This window comes from Equus quagga, chromosome 7 (assembly GCF_021613505.1).
Source record: "Equus quagga isolate Etosha38 chromosome 7, UCLA_HA_Equagga_1.0, whole genome shotgun sequence".
In the NCBI taxonomy this organism is placed as follows: domain Eukaryota; kingdom Metazoa; phylum Chordata; class Mammalia; order Perissodactyla; family Equidae; genus Equus; species Equus quagga.
Window position 1 is genome coordinate 543,770 of NC_060273.1, and position 16,147 is coordinate 559,916.

A 16,147-nucleotide genomic window follows, 5' to 3' on the forward strand; every position below is an offset into this window, starting at 1 on the left:
AAGGATGCTGAGGGGACAAGGACGCTGAGAGGGACAAGGACGCTGAGAGGGACAAGGACGCTGAGGGGACAAGGACGCTGAGGGGGACAAGGATGCTGAAGGGACAGGGACACTGAGGGGGAACAAGGATGCTGAGGGAACAAGGATGCTGAGGGGGCACAAAGAGGCTAGGGGACAGGACGCTGCTGCGCCCGGGCCGCCTGCTCCAGAGCGGGAACGTTGCGCGCCCGGAACGTTCGGGCAGGGCCGGCGGCAGCTCGGGGGCCTTTGGGACTGGACCGTCGCGCGGCAACGCCGGCGCCGGCGGAAATGGGGCTGGCGTCCCGCGGAGCGGCCGCTGCGGGGTGGGGGCCGCGAGTGCTGCCGTCTGCCCCGCCCGCCCGACGCCGGCCGCAGCCCCGTCCCGATCCCGCTGGCGCGCGTGGCCCTGGGCGGCAGCCGGTGAGCGCTCGCGGAGGGCGGAGCCCTGCGGTGGCGGCTGAGCTGGCGGGTGGCCCCCGGGGCCCGTCCCTCCCAGAGCCAGTCCCTCCCGGAGCCGTCCTCCGTCCCCTTCCCCCGCGGAACCTGTCCGCCCCCATGCCCCCTTCCCTGGGGCCCGTTCCTCCCTGCAGCCTGTCCCCCCGGGCCCATACCCCGCCTCTCCCGGGGAGCCGTCCCTCCGCGGAGGACATCCCAGCCCAGGGAGGCCACAGGACCCGTGGCAGCACCGTGCTCCTAGGGGTCCGGTCCCCACCCCCCGACCCCCCGGGCGTGCAAGGGGCGCATGCGCTCCCCCTGACCCACCCACCAGGCAGGGCCTGTGAAAGGACATCAGGGGGATGGAGCTGCAGCCCGCGATTTACAGTTGTGCCTGACTGCAGAGGGGAGGAAAGACAGAGCCCTGATCACCTCCATTCTCCTGAAATGGAGGGACAAGCACTGTCACCCACTGCAAGACAGTTGTCCCTGTCCTCTCTGAAACACAAGGGGCATGGAGTGACAGGTGTCTCTGAGCTCTGGAGGAGCAGTAATGGGGAAGTCCCCGGCCCTGTGACTTCAGAGTCAGCCATGCCGGGAGGGGAGGGGAGTACAGCCTCCACTTCCTGAGGTCCACTCGACCTCAGGGTCTGTGGGGAGGGGCATCCCAGAGACCCGGGTACCTGACCCGTCTGAGGAGGACCTGGCTGGTCCAGGGAGGATCCCGCCTGTCCAGGCAGGGCCTGGCCCTTCTGGAAAGGGGCTGTTCTTAACAGAGGAGGCTGTCCAGGCACATGCCCTGTTGGTCATCACAGCCTTTGAAGACGCGCATGTTGTCCAAGTCACTGCCCCGCTTTCCCGCCTGCCCCCTGCTATCGACCACCTGCTCTTTCATCTTCCCCTGCCTGTCTGATCTGAGCAGCCTTCTTTGTGTCGGTTGCTCCCAGAGGCAGAGGTGGGAGTGGGGCTGGGGGTTTGGCCTGTGATTTGTTGAGTTCTCTCTCACTACCCCACGGACAAGAAGAACATCAACTTCTGCCCTCCGCTCTTCTTCCTTAGACGTGAAGAACCGCTGCTTTTTAATTTTTTAGGTAAACTTTGTAGAAGAAGTGTAATACACACAGAGAAGGCGCACAAATCACCTGTGTGCAGCTCGACGAGCTTTCCCAAAGCGAACGCACCGTGTGAGTGGCTCCCGAGGGCGTCTGTTCACTCTCGGCCAGTCGTGTTCTTTTCCGACAGGAGCGGTGAGCCATTTTCCTTAGCTCCTGTGAAAGGAGGCCCCAGGCAGAGTGTGATGGTGTCGGTGGGCTGTGCTGGTCCCGACAGGCTGGACTGAGAGGCTTGGACCGTGCCAGCTGGTCCCCCATGGTGGCTACCAAGCCAGCCATGCCGCGGCCCTCACAGGCACAATTGCCCTGTCCAGGGGGCAGTCCCTGCAGAGGGTCAGGAAGACAAGTTGGCCCTTGATGCCCTTGGCGGTGGCCACAGGGATTTGGCATGTGCTGCCGTCGGGCTCTGGGCCTTCCCCTGCCAGTGCCCGCTGTTGCTTGCCCTCCATGGTCACTGGGGGGGCGGGGCATTTGGGAGTCCTACCATTGCTCGACTCAGAGGGATCCTTTTCACTTGGAACCCACAGCTGTGAGAGGTCCCTTTAATAAGCTGGCCTGAGAGGCCTCGACCCCTAGGCCGGGTCTGGGCTGCTGTAGATGGGCTACTGCAGTGGGGGAAGGCAGCTGCCCCAGTGGCCTCTTAAGCCGTGAGTGTTTATGAGCCCCTCCCAGAGCCCCCTGACACTCAGGAAGGGGGTCCCTGCACCTTTCACAACACCGCCCTGTCCCAGCTGTGCCGAGGGCCTGGGAGCAAAGGGGCGCTGGAGGCCCAGGCTCAGTCTGAGGCCTGTATCCCACCCTCAGGTGTGGGCTCTCACTTGGGGGTCTTAGCTCAGGGCGGCCACTCTGCCCTTTGTGCCGAGGTGGGGGCAGGCAGTGTCTGAGAAAGGCATGCCCCCAGGCGAATCCCCTCAGCACCCTGCTGCCCATCAGGCCCCATCTTGGGGGACTTGGGGAGGAGTGAGGTGCTAGCTGAGAACCCCACATCCCCAGTGAGCTTACTTCTGGACAAGCCAAGGCTCAGGTCCCACAGAATTCAGGAATCACGGCCGCTTGGGGCTGTGCCTGCTGCTCAGAGACCTTGTGAAGGTTGGGAGAGGCCAGAAGGCCGGTCCCCCTTAGCCTGCGGGATCTCCCCATTCTCCAGGGCTGGCGGACTTCCTGCCCCATTTCTAGATGACTCCCCGGTGGGAGGGATGCTCCCAAAGGAGGCGCTCAGCTGTGACAAGAGGACACTCCCTTGCTCGGAGCCCTGCCCTGAAGTGGCAGGTTCAAGGGCTCCTCCTGGGAAGGGTGGGCAGGCCAGAGGCCGGAGGCCTGGAGGGTCAAGAGAGGAAGAAGCCCCCTGAGCACTGAGAGCCGAGCCTAAGCCTGCTCCCCGAGCGCCGAGGCTCCTCTGGGGCCTCACTGGGCAGGGGTGGGCTCGGGGCACCTGCACCAGTTCCCAGGGCCGCTGGCAGTGTGCACGCGCCTGGCTTCCCTTGGACAGCAGCAATTTGTTTAAATTTTCATCTTTATTCTTGCTCACTTAGTAAGTAAATCAAGTTTCGTTAGAGTTTGAGTTTGTATTAGTTTAATTGTTAATGAGATTGTACGTTTTTCCATGTGCAACACATAAAAAGCCCTAATCAGGTTCCTCAAAAACAGAAACAAAACCTTTGTGTGCCCGCACACCCTGTGAGTGGTCCTGAGCAGGTTGTAGAACCTCGCCCTGCTTCAGCCTGCTTGTCTCTGAAATGAGGGAGTGTGTTGACCTGCCTTGGGGTGGGGACAGGGGCACTCCGGGCTGGGCCTGCACTCACAGCAGCCCAGGGTAGAGGTAGGGGCAGTACCCGAGGGAGACGGACAGCGGGGAGCCCCCACCAGCCTCTGCGACCAAACCCAGAGCGGGGTCGCCCCGGTCCACGGGTCCTGTGGCCACGTAGATGTGTCCGTCAGGGCAGTCTGTGACACCGTGGCTCACGGCCTGCAGCGACAGCACTGCCAGCCACCCTGGGGTCATCAGTTCTGAACTGAGCCTCTCCTGTCTCTTCCAGCATTCCCAGCATGGTGCTCAAGGCCTTCTTCCCCACATGCTGCGCCTCAGCGGACAGCGGCCTGCTGGTTGGACGGTGGGTCCCGGAGCAGAGCAGCGCTGTGGTCCTGGCTGTGGTGCACTTTCCCTTCATCCCCATCCAGGTCAAGGAGCTCCTGGCCCAGGTGCAGCAGGCCAGCCGGGTAGGTGTGGCCGTGCTGGGCACCTGGTGCCACCGCCGGCAGGAGTCCGAGGAGAGCCTAGGCCACTTCCTGGAGGGCCTGAGTGCCATCTTCTCCCACGAGCCCTGGCTGCAGCTGTGCCGGGAGAGGGGCAGCAAGTTCTGGAGCTTCAAGGCCACCCACCGGCAGGTGCCCGCCTCCCCGGGTGCCCCTGGCCAGGACCAGGTCATGCTCATCTTCTATGATCAGCGCAAGGTGCTGCTGTCCCAGCTGCACCCGCCTGCAGCTCTGCCTGACCACCAGGCTGGGGATGCCACGGCCAGTGCTGGGGGCCTGGCTGCTGTCTTTGACACTGTGGCACGCAGTGAGGTGCTCTTCCGAAGTGACCAGTTCGACGAGGGTCCCGTGCGGCTGAGCCACTGGCAGTCAGAGGGCGTGGAGGCCAGCATCCTTGTGGAGCTGGCCAAGCAGGCTTCGGGGCCCATCTGCCTGCTGCTGGCCTGCCTGCTGTCGCTCATCTCAGCTGCCAGCACCTCCCGGTAGGTGCCCACCCCCTGGTGTGCAGGGAGCACAGAGGCCCAGACGGGCCCTTCTGAGACTCCCAGCTGCCCCCTGCATGTCCCATACTCTCTCCCCTGGTATCTCAGAGGACCACCTGGTAGTGGCTGCTATTCTGGTGCCCCTTGCTCCCAGGGCAGAGCCAGGCTTCCTGGCAACCTCAGTAGGGATGTGGGGCCCACCAGGTAGGGGTACAGGGTGAACCTTAGGGCGCTCGGCCCTGAAAGGGAAACCAGATGATGAACAGACCCAGTTGTTGCCCCGCAAGGCCTGCCGTGTGTCCTGCCTGGGAGTCGTTTGTCCCTCTGAAGGCACGTAGGCCGCCCGCTTCCCTGGCCCCGGCACTCGCGGGAGAGGCAGGCCTAGAGGCTGTGGAGTGGTGTCCATTCACTGACAGCCGTGGGTGTGGGGTGGTGGTCCCCAGCCTCAGCGGCTCTCCAGGATCCCCTGGAGCACTCCTGGCTGTGGGCTGAGGGATTGTAAAAGCCCCCGAGGGCCCTGGAGAGTGCTGGGGTATTCTGGCTGGTTACCCAGGGCCGGAGCTGGGCTGCAGGGGCCCTCTCTCCCTGGTGGCACCACCCAGTGGGGAGCAGCTGTGCTACACCCTTGGGCGTCCCTCCCCTAGATCCAGGCGTTCAGGCTGTCAGGGTTAGGCACTGGCCTCACCTGCTCAGCGGGGGCTCCGGGAGCCCTCTGTCCTGTCCTGGCAGAGAGCCCTGGGCAGCTGTGTGTGGACAGTGCCTGGGGTTGTGGGAGCCACCGGGGCCCTTGACATGAGAGCTGGGTTTGGGAGCCTCAGGACTCCCTTGGAATGAATTACGTGAAGGTGTGTTTGGGCTGAGGCGCAGTTTTGGGGAGAGAAAGTCCTAGACTTTCATCGACTTTCAAAGGGCCCAAGAAAGGCTAAGAACTGCTTGTGTGCCCCCCATCCTGCAGTGCCTGTCCAGCAGCTGTTGGTCAGTGACCAGTGGTGACATTCACGCCAGGCATAGCAGTCGCTCTGCAGGAGCTGAGCCCCCCGCCCCGCAGGGCAGCCACAGGGATGCTGTTGGCCCCAGTCTGCCCAGGGCTGGTCTGAGTCTTGGGGAGACCTCTGCACGGGCGGGGGGTTTCTGCTTGATTGGAGTCGGGGGTGTGGGATGCGTTTTCTTCTCAGAATTGGTTCCGAGTCACTTGGTTGAAGACACAGGCTTTCAACCTTCCAAGATCAAGACCTCCTCCCTCCTCCTGAGGGTCCAAGCCTGGCTGGTGGTGGCCCTGCACTTTGCAGGAGCCCTTTGGGTCCGTCCTGCCACGGTGGGCTCTGCACAGAGACCAGGTGCACGGCGCTCTCTGTACCTGTGCTCATGAACACCTCCCCTCGGTGTCCAATCGTCTGGAGGCGTCTCGGGGCTTCCTTTCTCTGTGAGAAGTCAGTCTCCTTGGGCAGCCAGAGACTTGACGAGGGTGCCAATTGGGCAGGACAGGGTGTGTGTGGCGGGAGGCACCTTAACATCCACTCCTGGGCGTGGTCTTGGCACTCGCTCTGGGTGTTTCTGGGTCAGCGCTTTCTGACCCAGAGGAGGTTGAGTTGCCAACTCATCCACTGTGACCCCTGCCAGGCAGTCTGCCTGGGCCCTCCCATTTGTGTCCCTGCCCTGCTGAGTTCAGGAGTGTGACCTTCGGTGTCTGGGGCCACCAGGGCCTTGGGCCAAGCCTGGCCTGACCCTTCCCCTCTGCATGGTGAGGTGTGCTGGGGAGAGCCGAGGAGGCCCTGGCTCCCTGGTGGACAGAGCCCCAGGAGGAACTGAGACCCTGCCTTCTCTGCTCCTTCCCAGGGTGTTCAAGCTGTGGCCACTCTCCTTCATTTGGAGCAAACTCTCCACATGTGAGCAGCTCAGGCACCGGCTGGGGCAGCTCACGCTCATCTTCAGTACCCAGAAGGCCGAGAACCCTGCCCAGCTGATGAGGTGCGGCCTGCCCTGGGTCTCCTCCACAGCGGCCAGACGCACCTCGGTCCCCAGCCCTCCCCACCCCTTCTCTGCACCAAGCCCACCATGCTGACACTTCCGGCCAGGCAGCCCTCACCACCCATTCTCATTGGACCTCTCCTTCCAGGAAGGCCAACATGCTTGTGTCCGTGTTCCTCGACGTGGCCCTCGGCCTTGCGCTGCTGTCCTGGCTTCATGGGAAGGACCGCATTGGGCAGCTGGCCGATGCCCTTGTCCCCGTAGCTGACGTAAGTTGGTTAGGGTGGAGCCAGGTCTGGACTCAGAGCACCTGTTTCCCAGGGGTGGGGGGTGGGGCCCTTCCTGGCAGCAGCAGAGGCCCCTCAGCTGGCCAGAGCCCCTCTTTCCTTCCACCCGGTCGGGCCAGTAGAGCAACCCTCGTCCCTGACCCCAGACAGGTCACCTAGGAGCCATGGTGTCTCTCAGGGTCCCAGGGCTGCACAGACTCCTGCCTGCTAGGTTCCCAACCTCCCACTCTGGGTCACATCTCCCCTGGCCTCTACCTTGCCTTCCTGAAGGTGGTTGTGTCTGGGGGACACGTCGTGTTGAGGCTTTTAGGGGGAGCCCACCACCCCTGCCAGGCCCCGTGTCATGCATCCCTGTCCCTCTTGCCCCCATGTCGTTTGTGCAATCCTGGCTCTTTGGGGCAGCTGGCTTTTAGCTTGGGCCCTCTGCATGGTCAGCATCGTGGAAACCTCCCCTATGTCCAGGCTGTCTCTGCGGTCGAGTTCGGGCCTCCCACCCTTAGGCAGTCATGCAGCTCCCAGCATTGATTCTGCAGTCCCCTCCTTTGCTGTGCTCCTCAACTGCCCCTGCACAGTCTGTGCAGCATTTCCAGGGCCTGGGTACCACCCTCCCCTCCTCTGCCCCCACGGTCACCCTCGCAGTATCCACCCTGCTGCATTTCTGCATCGTCTCCACGCCTTCAGCTTCTCTGTCTCCCTTCTCAAAGCCAAAAGCCCTCTGGTGGGAGCTTGTCTTCCAGCTTAGGGCAGTCCCTCTGGCCCCTCAGGCCATCCCTAGGCCTCTGCGGGGGGCCTCCTAGCTCTGGGTGTGGTCGAGCAGCTGAGGCCTGGCTGGGTGGTCCTTGTGGGCTCAGCCTCTGCCTGCTGTCATCAGCGTCCAGCCACCGGTGTGCACTGGAGCTGCTTGTAGCCAGGCCAGGACCCCGTGGGGCAGGAGCCCTCACAGGCCAAGTCCCCATGGCTTCTCGGGGAGGCCTGGGCCCAGAGGAAGAAGGAAGGAAGAAGGCTGGTGGCTGGGAATGGGGCTCGGCTGCCTCACCTTCGCTCCTGCACACTCTGCCTTTTGGCCAGCTTCATCCTAGACCTCCCTTTTGCAAAATTGCTCAGAAGTATAAATATTTAATTTAAAAATGAAAGCCTCTTCCTGCCGCCAAGCTCTTGTCCTTTAAATATTAGATAAGCTCTATTTATAAAGAGCGTTCTGTTCCTCTTCTCACTGCTCCTGACATGGCTGAGGTCTTCACACAGGGTTGGGAGAGGCCTGCATGGTGGCGGGAGGGGGTGGCGGCCTCTGATGATGGGGCCTCAGGAGTGGTGACGAGGCTGGGGGTCCTCAGGGCCTGCCCACTGGGGCCAGCACAGTGCCCAGACATCCACTTTCCTCTTGGGGTGGCCAGACGCTGGTCAGCTTCCCTGCCCATTTGTGAGGGTCCTCATGCCATCTCTGGCCCTCGCTCAACATTGTCCTTGATTCTCAGTTCCCATCTGTCCTTCCCTCAAGGGGACCCTCCAGCCCTCCCACCTGCTACTTCAGCCCCTGACAGGCTGGACACTCTCATGCTACCCGAGGCCACCCACCTAGGGAAGGCCCGGGACTCTGATGGCAGGTGGTGGAGTGGGGACCTCGGTCGTGGAGGACTGAGTGGGCCCACGGGCTCCCCCAACAAGCTGCCTGGTGAGCTGGAGTCAGTGCTATGTCAGGCATCTGGGCCAAGGGCCTGAGTGATGAGAGGAGGGAAGGACGCCTCGTGTGGAGGATGATGTCCATCAGAGGCCATGTGTCCAGTGGGCCAGGGCAGCCTGTCAGCCTCGTAGGTCATGACTCTGAGCCCCGAATCCCAGAGCATCTGTGGAGAGGTTCCGTGGCAGACAAGTGTGGGAACCCCCTGGGCCTGTGATGTCAGGAGGCAGCAGTCCAGAGACCTGGAGGAAGCAGCTAGGTCTGCCTTGGCGCTGCCCAGACTGGCAGCCGTGGGGCTAGTCTGTGGACAAGGCGCCCCTCCTGTGTCCTCACAGCACGTGGCCGAAGAGCTGCAGCATCTGTTGCAGTGGTTGATGGGCGCACCTGCTGGGCTCAAGATGAACCGGGCGCTGGACCAGGTGCTGGGCCGCTTCTTCCTGTACCACATCCACCTGTGGATCAGTGAGTGCTGGCGGCCAGCAGGGGGCTGGGCTGGTTGGGCGGGACTTCACCTGGCCCCAGTGACTTCCAGTTCGGCTCCTGAAGCCTGTGCCCCTATGGACACAAGCATCAGCTGAGTAGGGCAGGGGGGCCCAAGCCAGGCCCCGCCCCTTGGTCCCTGCTTCCTCCCCTCCCAGCATCCTGCATGTGTGGAGCCCTGCTGTTCTGGGCTGGCTGCTCGGCCATCCGGGCCTGCAGCATAGTCTGTCCCTCGGTTTCCAGAAGCCTCGGGCTCTCATCCTCAGTGAGGACTTGAGGGGGACCAGGGTGTCCCTGGGTGCCCCCCTCAGGGTCAACCCCCATCCCGCCAGGCTACATCCACCTCATGTCCCCCTTCATCGAGCGCATCCTGTGGCACCTGGGCCTGTCAGCCTGCCTGGGCCTGACGGTGGCCCTGTCCATCCTGTCAGACATCATCGCCCTCCTCACCTTCCACATCTACTGCTTCTACGTCTACGGTGCAAGGTGGGTGTGTGCTCCCTCGTCTGCAGGCTGCCCGGGCAGCCCTCCAACCCGGGGCACCATGGACAGGCTTCTGGGGCTGGGTGGGTGCAGGGTGGCGTGGTGCCCTGACAGCTCCCATGCCCTGTAGGCTATACTGCATGAAGATCTGTGGCCTGTCCTCACTCTGGCGTCTTTTCCGGGGGAAGAAGTGGAACGTTCTGCGCCAGCGGGTGGACTCCTGCTCCTACGACCTGGACCAGGTACTGGGCAAGATTGCAGGGGAGGGGGCACCCCGGCCCTGACTGGCCAGCGTGACCACAGCTGATCATCTCCCAGCTCCAGTCGGGCTGGCCCCTCTGAGTGGGCCTGGCCAGTGCAGCTGCTTAGGTGCCATGAGTGGGCAGCCACACTCCTGTCCTATAGCTCCCCTGCCACAGGGTCAGCATCGACCTTGCAGGACATGGGGAGTCTGCGATGGGTAGGGTGCACTGGGGCCCTCAGACAGACAGAACCTTGACCCAGGTAGGAGACAGACCCTGCTCTCAGGGTGCCGCAGGGCCCCAGGGAGCCACCAGACAGTAGGCACCAGAGGTGGCCAGGCACAGAGCCTTAGCTTGCTCAGACCTGACACTTGGCCCTCGGGCGCTGTCCTCCAGGGCACGTTTCTTCTGCCTGACTTCCACAACTCTCCTGTCTTTGGTGTGCATGGCTGCACACCTGAGGGGCTGGTCCTGTCTCCCCTTGTGTCGCCAAATCTGGAGGGCACACAGACGCACCCCTCCCAGTACTGAGAAAGCTGTTATGAGCGGGCTCTCCTGAGTTGTCTCAGGAAGCCAGTGTTCTGCCAGCAGGTGTCCTGTTTCTGCTCAGTTACAGGATGGGCTTGGTGGGGATGGGCAGCGGGATGTGGCTGGTGCTAGTGGGGCTGTCCCCTGGCCTAGGCCATGCTGATCTGGTGTCCTTCTCCTGGCAGTTGTTCATCGGGACTCTGCTCTTCACCATCCTGGTCTTCCTCCTTCCTACCACGGCCCTATACTACCTGGTGTTCACCCTGGTGAGCGAGCACCACGCACCCTGGGTGTGCGGGGCGTGGCATCTGGCCCATGGGCCTTGCCCACAGTGTTTGGAGGGGTCACTGCCAGCTCTGGCTGCCAGTGGGCATCCGTGGGCAGGCCATCTACCCCTGCAGGCTATGTGGGGTGTGACCGTTCTGGATTCTGGGCAGTGTGTGCTGGGCCCTGGAGCAAGCAGGGGTCCTATGCTGGGGGGACACCACCTGCTGCTCTGGGACATGCAACTGGGTGCGTGGAGGCCAGGACCCATGGTGGGCGGGTCATGGTGGTGGTCTCCTCTTAGTGCCTGGCGCGGGGTCGAGGCGCACAGACAGAAGGAAGGGCACGGCACCCAGGTGGCCCAGGCTAAGGGCCAGTGGCATGTTCCCTGGATCAGAGTGCCGTCTCCTTTGACCCGTGGGAGAGCCGACTGTTCCCCGCCTACTGCTTCCCTGCCACCTCGTGTTTAGGCCTCAGGTTCAGGGTGGAGCCTGTGCCCTCGGTGTGTGGGGGGCATGCTCTCCCCCAGGCTCTTGTACCTGGTCACCTTTCGTTGTGGCCCAACACGATTCGGCTGCTTTGCTCGTGAGTGTGCCGGCATGGCTCTAGCCACGGGCCTGGCTCCGAGGCCCTGAACACCATCTGTGCTGCAGCTCCGGCTCCTGGTGGTCACTGTGCAGGGTCTGATCCATCTGCTCGTGGACCTTGTCAACTCCCTGCCGCTGTACTCACTCGGCCTCCGGCTCTGCCGGCCCTACAGACTTGCAGGTAGGTCTGCATGCTGGGCGAGCGGGCAGGGAGGACAGAGAGCCCCAGTTCTGGGGTGGCTGCTGGACCAGCTGCCTGCAGTGAGCTGGAGGGAGTGGGCCCACCTGGCACCCAGGTTCAGAGGCCACAGAGGCAGCTCTCGTTTCTGCCACCCTTTTTTGTGACAAGCGTGAACATTTGCCCTGAGGTCTGCCCGCAGGAATATAGTGGTGCCTGAATGTGGCTCAGAGAGGTTGCAGCCCCATGTGGTCATGTGGAGCTCCATGTGCCTGCTGGTGCCCCTCAACCTTGGAGGGGACAGGCCAGGGTGGAGGACGCCGGGCTGGCCACCTCCATATGATGGGAGCACCCTCCTGCCCCACCCCCAGCACACCACTGCCTGCAGGACAACAGCCACCGTCCCAGCTGCCCTGGCCGTGCCCTCTGCAGGTGGCTGACCCTGTTTGCAACCACTGGGTTGGCCAGACACCTCTGAGGGGAGACTGGCCCCACTGGTCACAGGGTTGTGGGTTGGCCTATCTGGTTCAGGGGCTTTGAATGTATCAGGGAACTTGGGGAGTTCCTGGCACAGCTTCTGTCGAGCAGCTGTTCAGATGGCCCCCAAGGTGACCAGCATGCCCAGGAGGCCCTGCACCCCGTTTGCAGCTGGGCAGCTCGGGCCACACACCAAAGCTCATGGCAGCTGCTCCTGGCAAGTGTGGAGCCAGAGGACATGAACGTGCACGTTCCGTGGGCTTGGACCTGAAGGCTGCCTGCTGGATACACTCAAACCCTCTTTCCAAGGCATTTTCCCTGCAGACCCCCAGGTGGCCGAGGCCAGGGACCCAACTACAGCACTGCCCACCTCACTTGGCTCCCAGCCTCCGCTGACACCCCAGCATGCCAGGTCCAGGCAGGTGGAAAACCCAAGAGCCTGCACCTTCCTCCCCAGCCCGCGGCTCCCGGCCAGAGCAGAGTCGTTTTAACTCCACTTGAAAGGCCACAGATGCCGCTGCCTCTTTTCTTCACTGACTTTGCCTTGGGGCCTCTTCATCAATTGATAATTAGCTTCTCTTTTCAAGAACCTTCTGCCTTGGGAATCCCCAGGCTTGAGAGCCCAAACTGCGGGCCAAGAACCTGGTGGGTCCCCGAGCCATGTACGCAGACGTTAGAAGACGTTTAGATGCCAGCAGGGTGGCTGCCGCCTAGCAAGCGCCCCATCTACTCTGTGGGAAAACCCACATCCCGTCCAGAAAGCAGCGTAGCCTGTGCTCCTGCCACCTGGCCGGCTCTGCCGTACCTGCCAGGCCCTCGGCTGCTGTCTAGGTGAAGCTTGGCAGCAGGCATTCATAGCGGTCGGGCAGCCAGCTCAAACAGGCAGACGGAAGGACACGAGGGGCCCCGGTGGCCTGCAGCCCTGTGAGTGCTGCTCTGAGATGAAGGCCCGGTGCCGTCGGAGCCCCTCTGTCAGCTACAGACATGAGGACGGAAGGGGCTGCCTCAGGGCCCTGGGAGCCCTGGGAGGGCTGCTGCTCGCCCTCATGGGCACCTTGCTCTCCTTGCAGCTGGCGTGAAGTTCCGAGTCCTGGAGCACGAGGCTGGCAGGCCCCTCCGCCTCCTGATGCAGGTAGGGCTCCATGGACCCCTCACACTGCTGCCTGTGGGCAGGCCCCCACCCGCCGTGGTGCTGCCACGTTCCAAGGCAGCTAAGATCAGAGCCCCTCTGTGCTGCCCTGGGTGTGGGGCCTGTGTGGGGCTGTGGGGTGACTCCCCCACCCCCAAGGTCTCTGGGCACCGTGACCCGCTCTGCCTGCAACTTCCCTCAGCAGGGCCTGATCCCCTGTGCTGTCAGATGCCCGCAGCCACCCCAGGTCCTGCCTGCGTGGCCCTGTGTCCCTGTCTCCTGTCCTGGGCCCCACGGGCTCCCTTTCCAGGCAGGATGGCACGTACTTAGGACACATAGGCGTTCTCTGTTGGGCTCCTTTATCGGAAACAGTTTTGGGGGCCCTGGTGCGAGAGGGAGCAGGTGGGTTACTAGGTGACTCGCTGGCTGCCAGGTGTCAGGTCCTGGCAGGCAGGGTTGGCCTGAGGGTAATACCTAGCAGCCTGCTCGTGTCTTGGGGAGAAGCCAGATGCTGAGGCAGCCGGGGCCCTGTGTGGTTTTCTCGGGGTACAGTGTGTTCCGAGTCCCACCCAAGGAGGCTCCTGGGAGCTGAGTGAGTCCTGGGATGGAGGGGTCTGCGCCCCACCAGCCCGGCCTGCCTCCCCTCCCTGCAGCCTGCCCAGAGCAGAGCACGCCTAGCCGCACCCTACGCCCCCTCCTGAGTTGCTCCCCTGCCCCCTATGTCTGGACAGGGCTGGTCCTGCCCCACACTCGTCCAGCCTAGGGACCCCCCGAGTGCCCACCAGGCCCTGAGAAGTCAAGCCCCAGGGAGCTGGGGGCCAGGCCCTGGCTAAGCGCTGCCCTTGTATCTCCAGATAAACCCACTGCCGTACAGTCGTGTGGTGCACACCTACCGCCTCCCCAGCTGTGGCTGCCACCCCAAGCACTCCTGGGGCTCCCTGTGCCGCAAGCTGTTCTTCGGGGAGCTCATCTACCCCTGGAGGCAGAGAGGGGACAAGCAGGACTGAGGGGCTCTGGCCATTGGCCCACCTAGCACCAACGCCCAACCACAGTCAGCCCTCCACACTGCCAGGGTGCTGCTGACCATCGGGCAGCTTGCGTCCCACATGGTGGCCGGGCCCCGCTCTTTGCCTTCCATGCCCCCAGCTGTCTGGGGCCTCCACAGGCCCTGCTGGGGCCCTGCCTGTCACATCTCCCAACTCCGAGGTCGTGGGGGTGGTGAGCAGGAGGATTCAGGGGTGGCCAGCCAGGCCAGCCAGCCTGTACTCCATTCCTAGAACTGTTTGCCTTGGGACCCCTTCCTGATCTATTGTGATGGCACTGTTAACCCAGTGCCCACCAGCCCCCCAGGAGCCCTGCCCTGCCCCCTCACCTCACTTCCAGACCCCTGGCAAGGTTTGTAGAACCCCCACCTCTGCCCACCATGCCTGTTCCTGGTGGGGTGTGCTGGCAGGTCTTCCTGGTTGCTCCCCAGTGGCCACACCCTGTACTGGGGCAGAGGAACCCCTCCCAGATGTACTCAACGGTCCTTGAGACTCTGACCTGCAAGTATCTCCTCCCTTTGGGGTTTTTCTGCAGGGTGCACTCCTGGGTCCCTGATATCTTCCAGCTGCCTCAGTGGCACAACGGCCAGTCAACCTGGGGATCCAGGCAGCTGCTGACGCCAGCCTAAACCTGCAGCCCCAGTGAGCAAGGGCCCTCCGGGAAGCTGGGTGGCAGCGCCCCTCATGCCTGAGTTCTTGGTGCTCCCCGGAGAGATTTCTTTGCAGGAGGAGCCACTCGCAGGCCTTTGGGAGGCCCTGTGTGCAGCCAGGCCATGTGGGGTGCCTGAAGCTGCCTTGTTGGAAGCCAAGCACCTGCCCACCTGGCTGCCCCATTCCTGCCCTGTGCCCCACAGGAATAGGCCCCTTGGGCAGATCTTCATTCCCCTTCACTGGCTCCTCAGGGAAGCAGGCAGCTCCTGGGCAGATGCTTCTGCAGCACCCCCTGGGCAGGGGCGGGGGTGTCCAGCACTGTGGCTGCGTCTGCCTGCTGGCTGCCAGCAGAATCTAAGTGTGAGTGAGCCCCGGAACCTGGGGGAGGAGGCCTGGAGAGGTAGAGGGTGTCACGTGTGGCTTGTCATCTTGGAGTTGGAAACATCCGTAGGCAGGGGGCCAGTGCTCCCTGTCCATCATGGGCACTTGGGACTGTCCACCTCTGCTGCCTGAGCCTTGGTGCAGGCCACAGTGGGGGGCCCTGAGCAAGTCCCCACCAGCTAGAGTCAGGCAGGACAGGTCCCGATTCTGCCTTTTTGTGCTGTGACAATAAAGCTTCCCGCGTGTTTGGAGTGTGAGCTGTGCCTTCCAGTAGCCACACGGGCCGTGAGTGTGGGAAGGCCCTCACTGTGGCCGCACACCTTCTGCCCCAGGTGGGGATGGGGCGGGGCCCCCCTTATCCTGGGGTGCTGGGACAGCTGGCCCCCCATTTGTCCTGAAATGATGACCAAGCTACGGGGCACTGGGCACCCTGTACCCTGGAGCAGGCCTCTGCAGGTCTCGTGGGTGGGTGTGTAGGCTCTGGCCCCTTGAAGATGCCCTGGCATGGGTGGCTGAACCCAGGGCCACTTGCTCTCCGGTTTCAGCCCTGCCCTGGCATGGCGGGCTCCCAGGGCAAGGCTGAGGGCAGGGGTGCAGGCCCCTCTGGGGACCGCTCCTGGCTCTGATGTGTGTGTCATCGCCTGAAACCCATGGACTCCACGCAGGGCAGGGTGCTCCCTGCCTGACTGCCCGTCCTGTGGCTGCCTTCGCGTTTGCTGTCCTGGCTACGTACGGGAGGGGCTGAAGCCGGAGAGCTCCTTCAGCAACTCCCAGGCCTGCACCCCGCTGAGGGTCTGCAGAGGCTGGCTAGGGAGCCCCAGAGGGCCCTGCATGGGGCTGGCAGGCAGGGCCTGTGCCCCTAGAGCCTGCTGAGAAGAGCCTCCATCACCTGCGTCACCAGGGCCGCCTCCCCTGCCGCCAGATGCCGGGACTCGAGCTGGCACATGGACCTGCCATGCCTCCTGCTGACTTCTCTGCCACTCTGCCTGGTGCGCCTGCTTGTCCTTCAGCTGCCCGCTGTCGCCCCTCACCCCTTGTCTTGGGGCCCCTGCCAGTGAGGATCCTGCTGCGTGGCCCAGCCCACGGCACAGCGGTGGCCTTGTCACAGGCCTTGCCCGGCAGCTATCGCTCTCGGTGCTGGGTGCTGGGCTGCCTGCCTGTCTCCCAAGGACCAGCCCAGTCCTGGCACCAGAGCTAGCCAGGAGAGCACTGGACACTCCAGCCACTTGGGGCCACCAAGAGATGCCACCTGCACCTCCCAGGCTGCTCCTGTCCTCAGTGTCCTTTCTTGTGCCTGGACCTGCACAGCCCTTGCCTAGAGATAGCCTTCTCCTGTGGGCCCCTTGTCCCCCTGCCCCCTGCCCCCAGGGCTGTGACCGCCTCTGCTGTGTGGACCTGGGCGGAGCCTGTGCTGCACCTCCTCCAAGGCTGAGCCTCAGGCCACCCTGAGAAATGGGCTTTCCCCTCT

The 16,147-nt window shown here is 63.3% G+C and overlaps 1 protein-coding gene across 4 annotated transcripts; it reads left to right on the top strand.

Moving 5' to 3' along the window:
• Positions 1-240: 240 nt before the first annotated feature.
• On the top strand, positions 241-14,936 carry PIGQ (phosphatidylinositol glycan anchor biosynthesis class Q). Of its 4 annotated transcripts, none has more exons than XM_046667531.1 (12): positions 241-441; positions 1,548-1,703; positions 3,605-4,303; positions 6,140-6,271; positions 6,420-6,540; positions 8,572-8,698; positions 9,148-9,202; positions 9,330-9,441; positions 10,155-10,235; positions 10,887-11,001; positions 12,546-12,607; positions 13,459-14,936. In XM_046667531.1, exons 3-12 carry the CDS (start codon positions 3,615-3,617, stop codon positions 13,609-13,611), a joined length of 1,647 nt encoding a protein of 548 aa, XP_046523487.1. In that variant the 5' UTR covers positions 241-441; positions 1,548-1,703; positions 3,605-3,614; the 3' UTR covers positions 13,612-14,936. The 4 variants fall into 4 exon arrangements, with proteins under 4 accessions (XP_046523487.1, XP_046523489.1, XP_046523486.1 ...); XM_046667533.1 differs by having other exon boundaries at positions 244-441; positions 9,049-9,202; positions 14,183-14,936; XM_046667530.1 differs by having other exon boundaries at positions 244-441; positions 1,548-1,640; positions 9,049-9,202.
• Positions 14,937-16,147: the final 1,211 nt, after the last annotated feature.

What these genes read in the sequence shown, in the direction of transcription:
- PIGQ (XM_046667530.1), top strand. Translation starts at nt 3,615, where the DNA reads ATGGTGCTCAAGGCCTTCTTCCCCACATGCTGCGCCTCAGCGGACAGC. An exon ending in TCAGCTGCCAGCACCTCCCG is followed by an intron (nt 4,304 to 6,139) that starts GTAGGTGCCCAC and finishes GCTCCTTCCCAG; the next exon opens with GGTGTTCAAGCTGTGGCCAC. An exon ending in GCTCCTACGACCTGGACCAG is followed by an intron (nt 9,442 to 10,154) that starts GTACTGGGCAAG and finishes TTCTCCTGGCAG; the next exon opens with TTGTTCATCGGGACTCTGCT.